General features: G+C 44.2%; 1 protein-coding gene across 8 annotated transcripts in view; it reads left to right on the top strand.

Moving 5' to 3' along the window:
- The first annotated feature begins 1,540 nt into the window (after positions 1-1,540).
- DACH2 (dachshund family transcription factor 2) overlaps positions 1,541-21,646 on the top strand; it is a 322,493-nt gene continuing 302,387 nt past the window's right edge. The window contains exon 1 of one of the 8 annotated variants that reach the window (XM_082207563.1): positions 1,541-1,700. In XM_082207563.1, the coding sequence (XP_082063689.1) occupies positions 1,669-1,700 (32 nt within the window). In that variant the 5' untranslated portion in view covers positions 1,541-1,668. Of the gene's footprint in view, positions 1,701-16,922; positions 17,765-21,646 lie in introns of those variants that run through there. The other 7 variants (XM_082207554.1, XM_082207556.1, XM_082207558.1 and 4 more) reach the window with 7 other exon arrangements.

Raw genomic sequence — 21,646 nt, 5'->3', positions numbered from 1 at the left:
TATTTCTCCCAGCCATTATGATATTGAAGTTTAAAGACTCAAAGACTCTAAAGAGTAAACAAAAAAAAAAAACATGTAAGAGAATGAACTTGAAGATGAACCAGAAATCATTCAAAGTTCTACCCACCAAACAAACTTAATTCATGTTCAGTTTACTTGGCAATGGTGGGAACTGCTTTCATGTGAATCAGAGATTATTGAACCAATTCAATACAATTTGTTGAGCCATACTAGTTCATTCCAAGCCAGGGGTGCGAACTTGGATACAATATTGGGAGAGGGAGTTATTCCCTGCCCTGCATAATTGACCACAAGATGTGTACATGCACACCATTTGAATGGCCATGCCCATCAAAAAATTTTTTTTGGGGGGTGAAGGGACCTTGGCCCTTAGGAATTGGCTCCTACGTTCCAAACACTAGTTCTACCCACATTATTGCCATGACGCAAGGGGAAGAGCATGATTTGTGGGCCCCACCCTTCCCTCACATCCCCATTGTCACTCCCACAGCCCTTCACACATTGGGGGCTGAACCTCTGCAATAGGAAGTGTGCTTTACTTGTTTAGGTTCTATTTTGATGTGAGTATTGACCTCAGCAAAGGTGAGGCTAGGGTACCCTGAACAGCTTTGTGAAGCGTTCAGACTAAACACCGCATGACTGCAGAGCTCAGACACCGCTTCAGCAACAGTTCCTCTCTGTCTCAGTAGGGGGCAGCCTTCTCCATCAGCTTCTTTTGTCCTACAAAGAAGGAGAGATTCTGGCTGTGCTGGTGCTTCTAAGATGGACTCCTCTGAGCCCATCTATTCCAGCTATAAAAACAGTTAAACACTTTGATTCTTAATTCAACATGATTTACATACCACGTGATTGCAAAAGAAGCCCACCCCAAAACCCAATGACCACCCCTCTAAGTGGTTTACAGAAATATAAAATAAAATACTAAATGTATTGATAAAAAAAGTTGATACTGATATTTTAAATTTCAAAAAGTGATAAAACACATGTAACTTCTGCATGTCCACATAGCTTTGCCTAAAAATATTTTAAGCATATTTTTTATGGATACTGTTTTTATTGATGATTTTAATATTTCTGGTAAGCCGTTTTATTACGATCAAGTGGTATATAAATGTTGTTAAATAAAAACAAAATAAATATGTAAAAACAATTTCAAATCCAATCCAGATTCACCTACAGATTTTAGTTTAAAAGGCTTGTTGAAAAAGGAAGCACCCAAAAAGACAACAGAGATGGTGCCCATCTGATACGGAAAGGGAGGGAGCAGGTGCAGCAACTCTAGAGCCCTTATTCCTACCTCATATGGAATGGATCTCCTGAAAGGGTGGTATCTGTGGGATGCCCTCTCCTGGAGCGACGAATTTGGGGATGCAGTATAGGCAAACTAGCAAGCACTGAACTAGTTAGTGCATGAAGGGGTAAAAGATCACAGAGTTGTATTGCTAGATAGACTCAGCTAGGTTACGCCCCCTCTCAGGGAGGAAGTGAAGCTTACTTCTTTTCTCTTTGACTGTCTCTTGCTCTCCATCCTGTAATCCACCAAGCAGGACATGTGTAAGCTTTCTCCCAAGCTTACAGCATGTGTTTGGAACTATATTCTGTACTTTCTACCCCACAGTATTTTGCTTGTGTTATGCTGGCTGCTCCATGGAACAATGCGTGACTGAGACCTTGAATCTGTAAGTAAAGCCTTTTGAACTTACTTAACAGTGTGCAATCTGCTCATTGTAAGAGGGGTAAAAAGAGGTCAACTGCTGTGTGCAGCTGAATGGGATAAGACAGATCTAACAACCTATAGTCCTAGTGCTTCGCTGTGCTGCATATTTTTGTGCATTTAATACTCTGTCTGGAACTGTCTGTGTGCAAGTCCTTCAATTTGAATCCAGGCACCCAGTTGTTTCCCTTTGTTTTTCACCCACACATGTGGGTCCGCAGAATTCATATATTTAATTCCTCACAGTTTTGGTATTGCCTAACTCTGTGGCAAATATAGAGAGGAAGATAGGAAGATATATTTCTGATGCATACTTCATATGAAGCAAACATTTTCAAAACACACCAGTCCATCTTGTTAAGTGTAGAGTGGGGTATATGGCTAATGTATAATTTATGACAACTGTGGTGTGAAATGTGTAAAGCTACAGATTTTAAGTTGTGGAACTCCGTATTCTTATTCTTCTTGCACTGTTGTGCCTAGGAATAAAAACTATGAGGCATCAGCTGCATGTCAGCAGAAGGCAGCTCATAAAATGCCAGCCCTTGAAAAGAAAACCTTTTGCTTAGAAAATTCTAACACAAGGAAGGGGGTTGAAGGAGAAAAACTGAGAATTTGTTAATCTGAAAAAGTTATGAAACTGCTAAAAAGCTCCTTCAGAAAACGCACCATAAATATCATCATACAATTAAAAAAGGTTTAAGGTGATCCATAAAGTTGAGTGAATTGATGTCTCTCATATGCAGTATTTTAACTTAGGCTTCAAGAGAGAAACCATAAACAAAAAGCTATAAAGGCATCAGAAGAAATGGGTTCTTGCAAGCTCAGATTCTTGGGAAGAAGCTTACGTTAGAGCCAGAACAGTAGATTTTGTACTGACGTGTGGGTCTGCGGGTTGAAAATACTTGTCCCTTGTATGCATGGTGCATGAACACCTTTGCTTTTCCTGTGGAAAATGCAAGTGCCACCAGCACAGGACTTTGGGCACCGCTCAACAAAATGCACAGGAGGGCTAAAAAAAAGGTGATGTGATACACACTACCATTTAAGGAAGACCATTAATTCCAGAGTCTTACATTGCCTATCTGTATCACTGCACAGGAGTTTGGTCCTTTGCCAGGGACTGCTTCTGCATATTTCTCTACAAAAAGCGGTTGTTTAAATGAGCATAGGTCGTTCACAGCAGACTGCAAGCACAGGGATTTTGTGCTCACGTTTGCCTAACATGCTTCCATTCCACGGTCTTCTACTTATTCTTTGGAAATCTCAGATCGGGCTGCAGTCTAATACCAACTTCCCTGAGGATAAGCCCCATTGAAAGCAATGGGAACATATTGCTGGCACCCCACAGCTGCCCCTCCTCTTGACCATGTAGGACCTCCCTAACTAACTACATCAGCCTTTGCTAACCTGGTGCTGTCCAGATGTTTTGGACAGCAACTCCTATCAGCCCAAGCAAGCACAGTGCTGGCTGGGACTGATGGGAGTTGTACTCTAAAATGTCTGGAGCGCACCAAGTTGGAAAAGGCTGCTCTGCATTTTTTGTTAGAAGCAGCTGTGTGTGGAGATGAAGGAGACCCACTTTGGATCAGGACTGTGTATTGGGGAAAAGTTTGTTAAGGATGCTGAAAGGCATTAAGGCAACCCTGTATCGGGAATTTTTTAATGTCTAATGTTTTAATGTCTAATGTTTTACCATTTTTTATGTGCTGTAAGCCACCCAGAGTGGTGGGATATAAATGATAATGTTGTTGTTGTTATGAGACCCATAGTAAACCACAGTTCCCTCGATTCTGTGGGGGAGGCCGTTACTGTTAAAGTGGCATAAGGTTGCATTAAATGTATGGTTGTTGATGTGAGTCTAGACCAGTACATGACTTCCCCCAAATATTCCTGGGAACAATAATTTGTTAATGGTGCTGGGAACTGTAGTTCAGCGAGGAGTAAATTCTAGCTTCAGGATTCTTTGGGGAAATCCATGTGCATTAAATGCATGGTATAGGTGTGATTGGGACATGGGTGGCGCTGTGGGTTAAACCACAGAGCCTAGGACTTGCCGATTGGAAGGTCGGAGGTTCGAATCCCCATGACGGGGTGAGCTCCCGTTGCTCGGTCCCAGCTCCTGCCCACCTAGCAGTTCGAAAGCACGTCAAAGTGCAAGTAGATAAATAGGTACCGCTCCAGTGGGAAGGTAAATGGTGTTTCCATGCGCTGCTCTGTTTCGCCAGAAGCGGCTTAGTCATGCTGGCCACATGACCCGGAAGCTGTACACCGGCTCCCTCGGCCAATAAAGCGAGATGAGTGCCGCAACCCCAGAGTCGGCCACGACTGGACCTAATGGTCCCTTTACCTTTAGAGGTGTGATCACAGACACTGATATTATATGGTCACTGTTGTTCCTGACTTTAAAAAAGAAATGTTTCACATAACAGTTAGTGAAATGTGAATGAGTGGCTCAAGAAATGCATCTTCTCTATTGAAATTACCATCTTGTGCATGCTTACTTAAGAGCATGTCCCACTGAGCTCTGTGATGCTGACTTCTGATTTGAAGTGCATGAGATTTATCTGATAGGTTTTTTTTTTCTTCCTGTGCAAAGTGTTTGTACTTTGACAGAACTGCTGAGACTTCCCTACTGCAGAAGTTAGATTTTTCAAGGCATGCTTTCAAAAGAGAGGGAGAGAGAGGGAGAGAGAGAGAGAGAGAGAGAGAGAGAGAGAGAGAGAGAAGAATGGGAAAGATTGCTTAAAATGGGCACAATCCTATTAAACAAGTGAAATCTTAATTTGTATTTGTATGAAATCAAATGGAGTGAATTATTTGGAGATGATTATAATTGTCATTGTCATCAACATAATCATCATCATTATTTTTTTTGTAAGTCTAAGTGGCTGATGCAAGATGAATTATTTTAAAATATATATTCCCCCCACATGCCATTGTGATTCTCTCTTGTGGCAATGTGCTTGAAGCTGGTACTTGCTTTCTTCAGCCCCTGAACTTTTCACAATGTAGCTGTCATCTTTTAACAAGCATTTAAAAGGAAAGAGTCTAAGAATGGAAACTATGGTGTTGTTTGTAATTTTTAAAATATTTCCCCATTTTTTTAAAAAAAAATACTTCATAGCTTCAATTCTGCACAGTTGGGAAACAACAATGTAGAAGTAGGACCTGCAACAAAATGTTTAAGTATCATAGAATCACAGAATTGTAGAAATGGAGGGGACCAGGAGGGTCATCTAGTCCAACCCCCTGCAATGCAGGAATATTTTTGTCCAATGTGGGGCTCAAGCCTACAACCCTGAGATTGAGAATCTCATGATTTGTTGTCTGGGGTTCCAGTCAGCCATGCCCCTTTTAAGGATACTCCATTTCATTCCTTCTCCTTGCACCCAACAGGCAGTTAGGATTCTGCGGCCTCTGGGCATGCTCAGTCCCCAATGGTCTGTTTTTGTTTCCCACACACAAGGGCTTCTGAGAAAACACATCATAGGAATGCTTGCAGTAGGAACATAGATGATACGATTGCTGCTGCTATTAGTAATTGTTAGTTGTTCGTTCTTGTGCATTGTGTTGAATGGCACAGCATTGCCATTTGAATGGCAATGCCCAGTGCTTCTTTTCTGGGGGGACACAGGGGTACCTGTTCCCCAAAACATTCTGTGAATCTTTGTACTTTTGTCCATTTACTGTATTTATGTTCCCCGATTTGAACTATAAAATGGTGATTTTCTTGAATCAAAATGAGAGTACTCCTAAACTTTTTTTTTAGAAAAAAAGCACTGGCAATGCCCACCATCTTTTATCGGGGGGGGGGGGAAGACTCCTCAGCCCCTAGGAGTTGGTTTCCATGGTCATGGCCTACCCCAAAGAATCCTGGAAAATGTAGTTTGTTAAGGATGCTGAGAAGAAGACCCTCAATTCTCTCCCCCCTCCAAATGCTATGGGAGAGGGAGAAAGTGTCTCTATCCATTTTCTGCACACCATGCATAATTTTATAAACATCTATCATGTCACTTGCCTTTTCTCTAAGTGGTTTAAACCACTGAGCCTCTTGGACTTGCCAATCAGAAGGTCAGCGATTCGAATCCCCGCGACAGGGTGAACTCCCGTTGCTCTGTCCCAGCTCCTGCCAACCTTGCAGTTCGAAAGCACACCAGTGCAAGTAGATAAATAGGCACCGCTGTGGCGGGAAGGTAAATAGTGTTTCCGTGCGCTTCGGTTTCTGTCACAGTGCTCTGTTGTGCCAGAAGCAGTTTAGTCATGCTGGCCACAGGACCCGGAAAGCTGTCTGTGGACAAATGTCGGCTCCCTCGGCCTGAAAAGCAAGATGAGTGCCGCAACCCCATAGTCGCCTTTGACTGGACTTAACCGTCCAGGGGACCATTTTATCTCTAAGCTAAAAAGTCCCAAATGCTGCAAACTTTCTTCATAGGGGACTTGCTCCATCCCCTTGACATTTCGATTGCCCTTTCCCCCTGAAACTTTTTCAACTATATAATATCCTTTATGAGTTCAGGCTACTTTGGAGTAAATTAAAACAGAATGTGGCAAAGAATACCCCTTTTCTATATGTAACAAGAGTGGTTATAGTAGGTGCAGAAGCGTTCAGGTACCATCAGGAACTGATCGCAGAACACCGCTGAAATAATACTTTCCCAGTCTGTCTACAAAGATCTCTGGACTCCCACATATTGTTGGACTTCAACTCCCATCCACTGCACTCAGCATAACCAATGGCCAGGGGTGATGGGACTTGTAGTCCAATGACCAGAGTGTTGTTTCCCATCCTCTTTGCGTGTTTGCCTTACCACTATGGAGAGGAAAGCAAGCAAGGCGTTTTCTTGCCGCTAGGTGGCAGTGCTTTCGGGTCAGGGGCTGCACGAAATCTAATGGCAGATACTGTACAGACAACACAAATTGGGGATTGTATTATGTTTTGCAAGGGGAGAGAGAGGGAAAAATAGGATGAAAAATGTCTTAGAGAATACCTAACAGTTTTCGGATCGGAAACATTTGCCTCCAGAAATAGAGATATGCACCATTCTTCTTTCTTTCTTCTTCTTGGATGATCACTCACAGCCGAGTAAGATCGTCTTCCATAAACACGGTTTTAACAATGAGTCCGTAAGTGACTGTGGAGGCCAATTCTGGATCCACACGACCTTCCACAGTGGGGACATTGGTTTCCAGGCGGGAGTTGATCACGGTGTGGATTTGCCATGCGTCCCTTCCTCTTAGCACATGGCATCAGGTGTTAAACAGGGTTGTGTTATTGCCCCAACTCTATTCATTATTATGCACCATATATTTAAAACACCCTCTAATAATCCTGGAAACTGTAGTTTGTTAAGAGTGCTGGAAACTGTAGTTCTGTAAGAAGTACAATTCACAGTATTCTTTGTGGGGAGGGGTATTAAATGTATGAGGTGTATGCAGTCTCAGCTTCATGTATGGGGTTATCATGAAATGATGAAAACTTGTTGCTCCTTACACCCTTTTAAAAAATGACACCCATCCATAAATCTGACATTTACAGAAAAGTTATCAGGATATGTTATATATTATGTTTTTTGCTTTGCTTTTCATATGAGATGGTGGTGATGATACACCAAGAACTGCCTTTCCCCACATGAACCAACCCAAACCCTACCCTCATCATCTGTGTCCCTTATCGTGTGCCCAAATGGAAAATATTACAGGACTCGCTGACCCTTGGGGTCCCTTCCAGATCTACAGTTTCTGATTCTATAAACTTTTGCTCTGGAGCAATAATGTTTGGAACATTGCTGTTCTGGAAAAAAGTTACACTCCATCTTTGAACATTGGAAGGCACAACTACACTGTGTACTTTTTAGGCTGGATACTTGCGGGATTTTAACCTTGAGTTCAAATGAACACCAACAGCAGCAACTTAACACTGGCTCCTTGTGAGATCTGGAACTCTTGAGTTAACTTTATTGGTTTTGGGTTTTTGCCATAGAATAAGATATATGATTTGTGCTGTTCTTTATCCCCATGGTTCCTTAGCATTTTTGCTTTTCTCTGTCTTTGTAATGCTGTTTATTTTTTTAAAGAGATAAAAAAAATAGAAAAAGAGCATACCAGTGCAAAATATATTTTACAATCTGATTGCACCCGAGTCAACTAGGACAGAGAAGCACGGCTGCACTCGCCTTTGACAATCTAAAACCCTTCCTTGTTCAGTTCCCCACACCCTCTATCAGTAATTGGCACACATAATTACTTTGGGGAGCAGAGAACAGAAGCAACGAAAAGCCCTGAAAGCCCTGAATCATGTCTCAACCTCAACATTGCATCCTCTGCTGCATTACTTATTGATGGCATTTTTAGCACACTTTTCCTGCAAGGAACCCATGGTTCCTCCACCCAGCCCTGTGTACAGCTTGCCTGAGGCCCAGGATGGGAGTCTTGTTAGAATAAAGTAGTAAACTCTTATTAAAAAAGCAGCCAGCCCCTGGAGGCCCCCCACCCCATCTCAGCCAGCTTAGCTCTCTGAGGCCCGGGGCAAGTGTACCTGGCTGCCCCCCTCCATGCTCACAACCACTCTGTTCAGAAGGTTAGGCTGTGACAGTGGCTGGACCTACATCTGGAGTTGTTGCAGCAAGAAATGGGAACCATCTTTTCTGTATGTGGCAGGCTGCTGTTACTGAGGCCTGGAACATCTTCTCAAGGTCTGGACCAGCCACCCCAGCTGGTGACTGGCCCTCCAGGACAGGATGTGCTCTAAAAGCCTTGTTCTTTGGGCTGGACCTTTGCCTGAGCAACAGTGGATCTTCTTGGCTGTGGTGTGCCCCTCAGCTCTGATGCACCTCGGACAAGCTGCTTAGTTTCAGCCCTAACACCATAAGTGGTTTCAAACAGCGTGCTTCCACTAGCACAAGGGCTTTGAGTTGTGCCACAGAACTCCCTTTTCCTTATTCTCTGGCCCCCTCCCAACCCTTTGGAGCAGATCTGGGGAAGATGCAGTGGATGGGGAGCAGGAGTGAAAGCATCTGCCAAGAACATTTTCATTAATCAAGAACGCAAGTCGGAGGTTCGAAGACGACCAGATACTGTCATAATTCTGTCCATAAATTATGCTGACTGGTGATCTGGTGCCATTACTTCCATGACCTGCTGGGCAGCTTCTGGAAAACCAAAGTCTTTGGGCTCCAGGGGAGTATGGTTGCAAATCTGAAACTTAAAGGCATTGACAGGACACCACCAGGATTGGAGCCTGTGGCTTAATTTGACTCAACACAGGAAAGCTCACCTGGCCAGGACAAGGAAAGATTGATAGCTCTTGATTCTGTGGATGGGTGTGTGTGTGTGTGTGTGTGTGCATGCCCGTTCTTAGTTGGTGGAGCAATATGTCTGCTCAATTCCGATAGTGCCAACTAGTTATGCCATTCCTGAGCAGTTGGAGCCCAACTTCTTAGGAGCATAAGTGGCCACTCAAGAATGAGTGATCACAGGTGCAATAACAGATAGATGGCCACCTGTCACAGATGCTTTCATTTAGGTCCCTGCATTGCAGGAGGTTGGACTAAATGACCCCAGGTTCCCTTCTACGATTCTGTGATTTTATGATTCTGTTGCACAAACAGAAATCCTAGCACTAGCAAAAACACTTTGTTGATGCCATGAGCAACAGTGATGTAGTGGGGCAGGATTATGAAGAAGGATTGTAGCATTGCCACTTTGTCTATGGCAGGAGTGATGCTGTCATCTACTGGAGGTTTTTTTGCCAATATTTTGATCTTGAAGGACGGCATACGGTAGGTTTGCTCAGCAGGCTAGACTCAGACAGTGACTGGCCCAAAGTCAGATAGTGGCATGCCAGGGATGTGAACGTAGGTCTCTACAGCCAAAGTCTGCTAGGCTAATTAATGATGATGATTATAAAATGTATTACTACTACTACTACTACTACTACTACAGTTTATACCGCTCTTTATCAAAAGACCTCAGGGCAGTGCACAACATTAAAAACACTGCTTGCCAAATTGTAATTTTATTACGGTTGTGTGATCCTAATAGACTGGCCACTATGCTATGTTTGTGTATTTGAGAGAGAGAGAAATTTGCAATAGATTTTAACTGTTTTTGTATATGTAACTGCTTTGTATATGTTACTATATTGTAAATCACCTCAGGATGCCTCATGGAAAGTGATTAGTAATACAGTGATACCTTGGGCTAAGAACATAATTCATTCCGGATGTCCGTTCTTAAACTGAACTGTTCTTCACCTGAAGCACCACTTTAGCTAATGTGGCCTCCCACTGCTGCCACGCGATTTCTGTTCTCATCCTGAAGCAAAGTTCTTAACCTGAGGTACTATTTCTGGGTTAGCAGAGTCTGTAACCTGAAGCGTCTGTAACCCGAGGTACCACTGTACATTATTATTATTATTATTATTATTATTATTATTATTATTATTATTATTATTATACATCCTACCTTTCAGATCCTAATCGAACACTCTAGTTACTACAATGACTGCATTTTTGGATTCCCCTTGGGTGTGTGACTAGGGACTCTGCTTGGGGGGCATGACTATTTGTGTATAAGGGGAAGCTGTCATACTGAGCGCCTGCACTTCAGACTTTTGAACGACATCGCTGGTGAATAAGGATTCAAATCCAGCTCACCCCAGTCGTAGTTCAACACTCTAACCACCATAGCACACTATCTCTTGTGACAGTGGATGTCAGCATGTAGCTTTTAGCTCTGAGAAGTGCACCCCAGGAACTTTTGCAACACGGCAGTGAATGTTGGTGCTCAAAATGTCATGTGTTGGTTGCCTCTATACACTTGCATGGAATGTAAATCCACCCCCCCCACCTTAGCATTCTCCCCACCCCTCCCTTAACATCAACAGAGCTGTCAATCACAAAAGAGCATACCTAATACTTAATAAGGAATGCCACATCTTAGAGACATTAGAAACAGATGTCACTGCATTACTTCACTGCTGATGTATGTAATAGAAATGACACTCTAATTAATTTAATGCAGTATAAAAGGACTGATTATTTATCATGGCTGACAATAAAATTAAGAAAACATTCAATTACAATCAAGAGTAATTCATTATTTATTGATTTTGCATTATGCACATATTAATACAATGCATTTAATTACACAGGAGACGGTATCATTTCTCTATTGACAATCAACCCTTTGAGTCAATTTCACCCCTCCCCCAATTTCATTTCAATATAGTTTTAGGATATACTTCTAGCAGTACCAACCTGTGGAATACCAACCTGGTGCCCTCCATATGTTTTAGACTACAACTCCCATCATCCCCAGCCAGCAGATAGGTTGGTGAGGCCAACCGTAAGTATCCCTATGTGTGGACAGTTAAGTATGTATGCTTGTGTGCGCACATCTCAATGTAGTAGCCTCAGATCTGCATCTTAGCATTGCTAGAGACTGCTGCACATTCTGAATCTATCACTGTATGGTGCTCATCAGACATAGGGATGGGTTGATCTGTCAGTTTTATTTTTGCTTAGTTTCTCATCTTTCCACTCTTTGGTTCAGTTTCCCACATTTCTCAGTGAGTTTGTATTTTAAGAAAAAGGGTCTCACAAAAATTCTTCAGTATTTTAATGTGCATTTTGTGTGTGTGTTTGCAAACAAATTTGCTGAATGTGTATTTTTTTTGGTATCGCTGGCTGCATACACACTAACAGCTTAAAATGCAGTGAGGTTTCAATTTGCACATTGTTGTACACACCGGGGGGGGGGCTGGGGGCTGGGATGTCTTCATCCAATGAACACTACCTGTCTCCACACACCTTCAGTGCCCAGAACTCCTTTTAATGAAGCTGTCATCTGCACATGTGCAATGGCTGTCTCAAAGGTACACACATCAGCCTTACTGGGAACTGAACGTGGCTTATGTCTTTAAACTGGATGGAAGCCAATTTGAGGGAAAATTAGGCAAAACAACTGTATTGCGCAAGAAACTACAGAATATTTATGGATTTTGACTAACATCACATGTATACAATGATGTGTGCTTTTTAATGCACACTTTCTCATAATGTATGCATTTTTGTACATTGGGGTGGGGTTGGAGGACTGTGTTGCAAAATTTGGAGAAGTGTGGATTTTGAAAGACAGCTGTGTTTTGGTTCATCTATTGTTTCAGTATGAACAACCTAGAGAGGAATTGAACCAAATTTCTCCCCTGCCCTTAGTCTGTTGGGGTAGATTCTGGAGACATGGTCATAGGTAGAGGTCAGACACCATATCAGGTGAACAGAGCTTAAGGGCCATGTTCTGGCTAGTTTTGTTCGAAGCTGCCTACAAGGGGTTTGTTCTTAAAAGCAGCACATAAATTCTTTAAATTAGTAACTCTGGAGATTCCTACTGCACATACATGCATGCTATCAATATTTGCCAACATGATGCCCTCCAGATGTTGTTGGACTACAACTCCCACCAGTCCCAACCAGTGTGTGCTGGGTGGGGCTGATGTGAGTTGTAGTCCAACAACATCTTGAGGGTATCAGGTCAGCGAAGGCTGTTTGGAATACACAAAAACATTTCTCCTAAATGGGTTGAGGAGAGTGCTTTTACTAGGGACAACTACTTTGGGACATATCATGGTAAAAAGGCAGCAGTTGGAAGGTACGAGTACAGTGGTACCTCAGGTTACAGATGCTGCAGGTTACAGACTCCGCTAACCCAGAAATAGTACCTAGGATTAAGAACTTTGCTCAGGATGAGAGCAGAAATTGTGCGGCAGTGGCGTGGCAGCAGTGGAAGGCCCCATTAGCTAAGGTGGTACCTCAGGTTAAGAACAGTTTCAGGTTAAGAACTGACCTCCAGAATTAAGTTCTTAACCAGAGGTACCACTGTATTGGGGTCTGAAAGGACCCAGAAGTTTGCAGTCTCACAAATCCCTCCCCAACCCAACTATTCTGTCTGCTATAAAACAAAATCCCAATTACTTGCTCTTTTTGTAGCATGGGTGCTGTCGATCCATTTTTTTAATTATTTGTACTGAAAAGTGCTCCGATATTCCCCCCGATTGCCAATATCAAGCGGAGAGGTTAAAAGTTAGTTTTCGAAAGCACAAATGGGGAGATAGATTAGATTAAGAACTATCAATTGTGATGTGAGGCTGCTGGGCCTCCATTTTGGTGGGAGCCTAAATAAGCTGCCAGACCCAGGAGGCTGCTGTTGAAAAGGGTGCCTTCAGTTCACAGCAGGAGTGGCCAGACTTCAGAACTGCTGAATCTCTCTTTCTGTGTGTGTGTGTGTGTGTGTGTGTGTGTGTGTGTGTGTGAACCTCCAGACCTACCATGCAAAAACTCCCATATTTAATCACTGGCATTTGTAGGTAGAAAGACCCATCTGAAACCCTAAGAGCTACTGTGAATCAGTGTGGACTAAAGGTGTGGTGGGAGAACTCTGGCTTGCATGCCTAATTAAGCCTGGTAAGCCACTGGGAGAAGAAGAAGAAGAAGAAGAAGAAGAAGAAGAAGAAGAAGAAGAAGAGTTTGGATTTGATATCCCGCCTTTCACTCCCCTTCAGGAGTCTCAAAGCGGCTAACAATCTCCTTTCCCTTCCTCCCCCACAACAAACACTCTGTGAGGTGAGTGAGGCTGAGAGACTTCAAAGAAGTGTGACTAGCCCAAGGTCACCCAGCAGCTGCATGTGGAGGAGCGGAGACGCGAACCCGGTTCCCCAGATTACGTGACTACCGCTCTTAACCACTACACCACACTGGCTCTCGAACAGGATGCTGCACTAGATGGGCTACTGGTCTGAACTTGTTGCCCCCCAAGATGCTGTTAGATGCCACCTCTCTTTAGGCCCAGCCAGCATGACCAATGGTCAGGGATGATGGGAGCTGTAGTCCAACAACATCAGGAGAACCACAAGTTCCCCTTCCCCTGAATTCTAGATTGTGATAGGTAGGTACAGGTTTGAGGAGCCCCTGAACAATGTGCCCCCTTCTCCATCAGTGAGCGCTGACAGACTTACCTGGTGGCAATGGGGCAGCAGTATTTTTAACCAACATTTTCACTTCTCTCAAGAGTCCAAAGTGATGCATAATCTGGGGAAATTAAGATGGCACCTGGAGCCAGGGGTCCAATCCTTATTGTGCATTCATGATGATTTGTGCCCATGATCATGACTGCAACTGGAGCGGTTGTACACGATCCTGCTTTCAACACTGTTCATGCTTTCAGGGCAGGAACATTTCAGGGTTCAGGGCAGACCTATAGCTTCATTTCCAACTGGTGCATTTCTGATGAAATCCTGTAACTTTTCATACGGCAGATGTTCCAGGTGTATGTCCTTCTTTTGCTGGTTCAAGAGTGTCCCTCCAGGTGACAATAATGCAATAACATTGGGGAAGCATCGCAAGGCAACTAACAAAGCAGAATGAGGTGTGGATGGTCCAGTATAAACCCACCAGAAATGCACTCTTATTGTGTCCTTGTAAAGGACAGCAAACCATGATCTCTGATCGCTTGGCTCATCCTTACGTGTGAACACAGTCAATACACGAAAGATTCAGAGTATTTTTAAAGCTGCCAATATATTAAAACTGGGTCATATGTTGGAGCATCTTTGTTTTACCCTGAGAAATTATGGGAAATAATCCTGCGGACTAATGTAGTCAGCTCTTCCATGCTCAGGTGAGCTGGGCCATCGCCTGGTATTAATTCAGAAACCTTGAGCCTTTCCTTAGAGTAAGTGCAGTTCCCTTCTCCATGGATAGTCGCTTCTCAAGGGTACCGTTTTTTACTACAGCCTTTATGATTTTATATTGCTGCATGCCACTCTAACATGCAGGGTGGGAGGGAGTTGGGGGGGTGATGCGCAAGACTTCATCTGGCCTTGCAAAAACTCAGCCTTATTTAGAAATATATTTAGCCTATGGAAGGCATTACAGTCCAAAGCTGGGGAGGGGGGTAAATCCCAGAGAGTGGAATTTGATAGTCTCATTAATCTGCAAGCAAAAATTCCTTGAAAGGGAGGAAAGGAAGGAAAACAACAACAATGCAAAACCTATAAATCAGATTTATATTTCCTGCTCAAAGACCTTTGCATGTTTTTGTTTTTGTTGTTTGCAGCTGAAGATACAAACCTTAAAAGTGGATGGAACATAAGAAGAGGGACAAAATCCTTTGGCTGGCCAGGAATTCTTCGGAATGTTTGAACTCACTATCTCTCAGCTTTTGTTCTCTCTCTCTCTCTCTTGGGAAATGGGGGTGTCACAATGACCTCCCTTGGTGGGTTATTGTGAAGATGAATGATAGAATGGCTGCAATGTAGCTTTGGAATCCTAAACCCAGGGGTACATTGCACTAAAGGTGGGAGGTCTAGTAGGTGCAAGGGCAGAGTAATCTTAAAAGGGGCTAGGGAGGAACAGGAGTAGCAGGATCTGACAGTTTCAGTTTTATCCATTTCTCATTTTAAATTCTGTTCTCCACATTTCTGCAGCAATTACTATTACTATATTATTAAAACCCTTATGAAAAATCATTAGCATTTTTAGTGCTGACTCCTCCCTAAAAACACATTTTTGTATGCTGTTCTCCCTAATGTACACTTTTTGTGAGCAATTTCCCAAAACATAATGCATTTGGGGTGTTATTTTCACTAATATCTTCATTTTTATGCACACTTTCCCCAAATATGTGCATTTTGGGTAAACGTTGGTTGATTGGAAATCTGCATTGCTACATTTATGTAAGTTTGGATTTTGTTTCACATACTGTTTTGGAAACTGTGAATTTGAAAGATTTGCTTGTAAATGAGTACTGTATCAAATTTCTGCCCCATTCCTTCCTCCATAGAGTGGTAAATTCACCAGTGCACCCGCACTCCTGCTGTTTCCTGAACTACAACTCCCATCTGCTTCACGCAGTTAACACAGCAAATGCTATACAGGGGTAATGGGAGTTGTAGTTCAGCAACATCTGGAGGGCCAAAGATTCCCTTCATCTGAGCTAAACAAAGAGTTCTAGTGAACTAAAAAATATTGCTAATGATTTGGCAATATTTCGGTTGGTCTTAATAAATGTAGTTTGATAGTGTGGATTTGGGATTAACATAATGGGGGGAAAAGTCCAACCTATTTACTTACAGCACAATCTTACTCATGTTTACTCAAATGCAAGTCTTGGTTCCAGGGTATGGTTTGAGGCTACTACCTTAATAAAGCCAAGTAAGTCTGGGTCTGGTCAGGATGGGAGACCACTAGTGAACCACATCTTCTGGATGGTTCAGTTGGCTAGGGCATCGTGCGGATAACGCCCAGGCTGCAGGTTTGATCCCTATATGGAACAACTGCATATTCATGCATTGCGGGGGTGGGGGGTGGTGGACTAGATGATTAGGGTCCCTTCTAACTCTATGATTCTATGTATGTATGTAGGCTTGGGTGGTAGGTAATAAATAATAAATAAATGTAATAATAAATGCAATAAATGTATAAGTGTATACATATTGTGCTCGAGGGTGCTTTGTCCCCGGTAAACGTGGCACAGGATTTCAGAATTGTAGCAGTTGTGCGCTGAGTGAGTACTCAGAAAGTTAACTCCTAGGTTAAGCGTGCACGAGGCGGCAGCTCTCCGTATCTCGCATCTCTCAGTCGGATGCCCGCTGAGCGAGATCATCGGCGGAGGGTCGCCCCCGCAGGATCAGGCTGCAGCTCTTGCGCACTTGGCTCAGAAATCCAGTTGAAAATTCGAGCGCGCTCGCGGCTTTATTTCCCAGTCACCTGTGCCTCTGGTCGGGGGCGCGCGCAAACTTCCCCGCCACCACACCTCAAGTTTTAACTTTCTTTCCTCCCCCCCCCGCCCCATCTCTCGCCGCGGTTTTCTCTTTCTCTAAATCATAAAAGGTTTACCCTCGCCCCACCTCACTCCCGCAGCTAGGACGCTCAGCCCTTTTCCAAAAAACGCAACCTCGGGTCGCAAACTCTCTTCCACTTTCCCTTTCCCTCCTCCCCCAGCTGGGGGGGAACGGTACCCTCCTCTTGATGCGTCCCGGCGCTCCATTCACAGGTACCCAACGCTCGGGGGCAAGGGAGAGAGGGCCCCGCCCCGCCCCGCCTCGCCTCCCTCTCCATCCTTAGCCAGTGGCTGGCGGCCAGGCTGAGACCCCGACGCGTCGCATTGGCCGCCGGCCGCTGCCGCTCCGCGCTCCTCCTCCGCCCCTTCGCTGGGAAGTGGGAGGCGACTCCGCGAGCGGCTGGGTCGTGGGAGTGCGCGCGGGGTGTTTTTTTCCCTCCCCTCTCCCCCACTTCTTTCCCTTTCTCTCCTCTCTCGCTCCGCGTCTCCGTCTCCTCCGTTTCTTCGAGTGTTGCAAACAGTTTCGGGTGGAAAAGTGGAGCCGGCAAGGTTGGATGCTGTAGCTGCCGCCGCCGCTGCCGCCGCCGCCGATGATCCAGGCGCCCGGGGCGGAGTAGAAAGCATGGCCGTGTCTTCTCCCCCGATTATCCCGGCAACTTCGAGCGGCGGCGGCGGCGGGGGCAGCGGCGGCACCGGCAGCGCCAGCACCGCCGCTAGCGCTGGGGGCTTGTTCCGGGCGGACGCGCTCTATCCCTCCAGCCCGTCGGAGTCCCCACGCCTGACGAGCAGCCTCATCCACAGCTTCATCGCCAGCACCGCCAACGCCGCCACTGGCGTGCCGGGCAGCGGAGCTGGAGCAGCAGCAGGAGGAGGAGGTGGCGGCGGCGGCGGCGGCGGGAACGAGTGCAAGATGGTCGACCTGCACGGGGTGAAGGTGGCTTCATTCCTGGTGGACGGGCAGGAGCTGATTTGCCTGCCGCAGGTCTTCGACCTCTTCCTCAAGCACCTGGTCGGGGGGCTGCACACCGTCTACACCAAACTCAAGAGGCTGGACATCGCGCCCGTGGTGTGCACCGTGGAGCAAGTGCGTATCCTGCGCGGGCTGGGCGCCATCCAGCCCGGCGTCAACCGCTGCAAACTCATCACGCGGAAGGACTTCGAAACTTTGTACAACGACTGCACCAATGCCAGGTGAGAAAGAGAGAAAGAGCGCGTGCGTGCGTGCGTGGGTTTGTGCCTGTGAGGGGTGTATTTTTTGGGGGAGGGCGACATAGGATATGGCGGTTCAGGCCTCCCCCTCCACCGGGGTCCCGACCGTAGTGAGGAGCAGAGAGGTCCGAGTCCCTCCGGCCGCGGCTCCCTTCCTTGCAAAAACCGGGTCCGTTTGAGGGAAGCGCCCCTTTCCGTGTATGAGTAGGACATCAAAAGTATCCCAAGTGCTTAGCTCGTTGTCTTCCTGAAGCTGGATGGATGTTGCGTGCTTCTTTTTCTTTTCAAAATCACCCGCTTTTTTATTTGGGAACAAATCCCATTAGGTTTCTGTGATGCTTCCTTTAAAAAGTAGGGTACGTTGCTCCCCCCCCCCTTTGCATCAGATCACAGATCTGTATAAATCCGACATCCATCTAATTGCAAAGTCCTAGGGCAGGTCAAGAGAATTGTGTTTTGAAGATCCCACGTGTGCGCAAAAAAGTTTTAAGCCTTGTCCAATTTGCTTGAAACAGGAAAATGAGGGAGTAAGGAACCACTGATGTGAGAAATGCAAACAGGTCTTGTGAAGTGCAACTTGCTTGGTTTTGATTAAGAAAGAAAAAAGTTTATTTGGAAGGGAATGAGAGAGTTATTTTAAAACGCTTTGGAAGGGACTTGCCTGAGGAGTTGAAATTAAAATCAGTGGGCCGGGGGTGGAGGGTGGGTTGGAACCTTAAGCAAACTTCTGAAAGTTTAACCACATTGTAAGTGATAGGAGTTGGTAGGGAAGCATGTGCTCCTCATCACTGATGATTTGGGGTAGATTTGAGCAGACCTACTTTGGACATTAGGCTCACAGAAATCCTAAGTGGGGCTTGTTTGCGTGGAAGCGAACAAGCTGCAGCTGTAGGCAAACTTACTTAGGAGTAAATTAGGCTGTAGCTGTAGGCAATCTTAGTCAGGAGTAGTGCTTATCAAAATTGGTCAGATTTGACCCAGTACATCTAATGCTTAGTAGGTGTTCAGACAAATGCATTTATCATTCGTGCCCCGTGCTGGGTGCTGTTAACTTACCTGCAACTGAGTGGGAAACACTGGGATGTATGGCCAATTCACACATTATGTTGGACACTGGTTCTGTGGGTAGTATCCTAGTACCTGTATATAAATGATGGGTTTTATATTTGCCTGGTGATCAATATTACGCACTTTGGTAGGAAAATTCTCCAAGGGTAGAAAAATTTTCCGAGAGGAAATACTTAGCATCAGCAATATAGTTCTTTGAACATCACTGGGTGCACTTAGAGGAATATCTTGTTGATTGCAGCAACCTTTACTTCCAATTGCGGGCATTTAAAGAGTGGTTGTTTAAAACTTAGCTTCCTTGAAAGTAAGCTATTTTGATTGGGACAAGCAGATTTTGTTTCCCCAAGCAAATAGGGTTAGGAGTAGGGGATTTAGGATGCGCTTACCAGGAAGTAAGTTCAAACGAAAGGAATGCAACTTTTATATCTCTAAAAAGTGGTAAAGTTTTCAACATTGAGGGCTAGCCTCTTGCTTTTGATAATGAAACCCTATTTGTGTCTACCCAGAAGTAGCTCCCATTCAGCTCAATGGGACTTGCATTCAGATAGAGTGCGCATAAGATCACAGCCTAACAGTGCAGTCAGGCGTGAATCCCATTGAATTCAATAGGCCTTGTTCCCAGGTAAGTGGTTATCTGATTGCAGCCCTTACGATGCAATAATTAGCATGTTATATTAGGAACATGTGTATTTAGGGCTTCAGCTTAAACGAACCAGCAGGTGAGCATACCTGCAGCTGAGTTTTAGGAAAAGTAGCTGCAGGAGCTGTGAGAAGCTTCCTGGCTTCATTTTGTTTTTCCTGACAAGTTTTTGTCAGTGGGGAGGGTCCCCCTCCCTATCTCCTTCTTTATCCTGTTCATCATTTCAGGATAAATTCAACATAGATCGTTCTTTTTCCTTCTGCCACATTTTTCTTAGTTTTGTATAGTGTGTGGTTTGAACGCCTGCCCTGCCAGGTAGCATTATTGGGGTATAAGCAACTAAAAGCCCTGGGGGCACATTGGTGTCTGCTGTCATGTACCCTTGGTGCAGTAGGTGAAATGGTCTGGCAGGCTAGGGAGTCTCTCTTTGTATTCATTCCTCCACCCAAAAAATTGCACCAATTTCTCTGTGTTGTAAGATTCCAAACATGGCACAAAGTTGGTCAGTCCAGAATCTGAAATTTGTGGGTGCTTCTTCCCTGTCAGTGAAAGTCTTATTGGACCAGCTCTTCCTGGTGTAGACCCCCATATGGTCTCTTCAAATCACTGACCCTAAATCTCATTGACCCTAAATCTTCTGTCCTCATTAGGTTGCTCTTTGCCCAAAGGAGATTGTGGCTGAATTACATTATGCAAAGAAGTGTGTCCAAACTTTTCCTAATAGTGATAGAATATACGGGGTTGCTTTTTTCTGACAGTATCTGGTATCCTTGTCCAGAGAATAACAAGGTTCACAGTTGTGGAGAATGTTAAAAGGAGAGAAGTGCGTTTTTCAAATGTGTAGTAATAAATTTCTTTCTTTTTCTTTTGCAATTGTTTGGCAATCATTTTTGCAATAGTTTTAACGTGCATGAAAGGATATACGGTACTTCTTTGCATCAAAACAGCACACACATACTTCATCTTCCTTTGAAGATGAAGAAAGTTCCCTGTTAGATATTATTTTCTGTGAAACTTTACCTGTTAGGATCTTGCTAGAGGTTGTGAACATAACTTGTGATGCTGAAGCAGTTCATTAGTGCAGCAAATGAAGTGGGGGGAAATTCACAAGAGAGCATTGTGAGATAGGAAGCTAAGAACTGAAGGAGAGTTTATAGACTAACTGTTGCTTAGCATAATTCTAGAGCAGTATCATGAGCTAGTTAGCCCAGTGAGTTAGGAGGGTCTGTTCTGTCGTCTCCTTTGGAACTGTTTAAAAGCAGCTCAGGTCTAGGAAACTGAAGAAGCTTCTTCAAATTTTAGGGTGCTTAATTCCATTATTAATTGATAAAGAAATGCATGCAATGTAAGCAAGAATCTATGATGAAAATAAATAAATAAAAGCTTGCATTGGATCCTAAAACCTGAAACTATTAAATAATTTTTATTAGATTCCTCCCCACTCCCATCTTCTTCTGTAGGGAAGGACCTGCATTAAAAACCTATTATAACATTTGCACATGAGCAAATAAAGCATGTGTTAGTTGAAAAAACCACATGGCAGTTTGATTAGGTCTATTGTGACTCATTGTGAGGTAAATGTTTTGCAACTTTTTTGTCCGCAAAAGGAGCCTGGTGGTTGGTTACATGTTACTATAGGAAAGTGCTGATCTTACATACAAAAGTGGGACTTGGATAAAACACGTTCTGCACTTGCTGGGGAAGTGTCCTACTCCCTTAGAAACTGATAATTTCTGCAAGACTAGGCTCTTGATCATCACATGTTGATTGTCGGTTTGGCAACAGGTAAAATTCTAGAGCTGCTCAGAGCCCTTAACTCTTGCTCACATCCGTATCTATTCAGTAATTTAGGTGCGTATGTGACGGAACAAATTCTATTTTGGGGTTGATTGTCTATATGCAAAGTCTGAGGTTCAAACAAATGGAGAACATTGCATATAAAATGTCTAGCTTTTATTTAGCAGGTGAAATCTACTTACACGCTAGGTAACTCAAAATCATGATCTGATCTATTCACCCAAAGGCGGTGCTCCCATGCCAAATACATACTGCTTGGTGACTCTCAAATCAATTTGTGATATGGCGGGCGGGCGGGCAGGGGGTCTGTTTCAAGAATAAAGAGTTTAAAATTTCACAGGTTGGCTCAAATTCCTGGG

Source organism: Podarcis vaucheri (assembly GCF_965113315.1).
Source record: "Podarcis vaucheri genome assembly, chromosome: Z".
Classification (NCBI taxonomy): Eukaryota; Metazoa; Chordata; class Lepidosauria; order Squamata; family Lacertidae; genus Podarcis; species Podarcis vaucheri.
The sequence above is the reverse complement of the archived record's forward strand: the minus strand, read 5'-3'. Positions and strand labels throughout refer to the sequence as shown.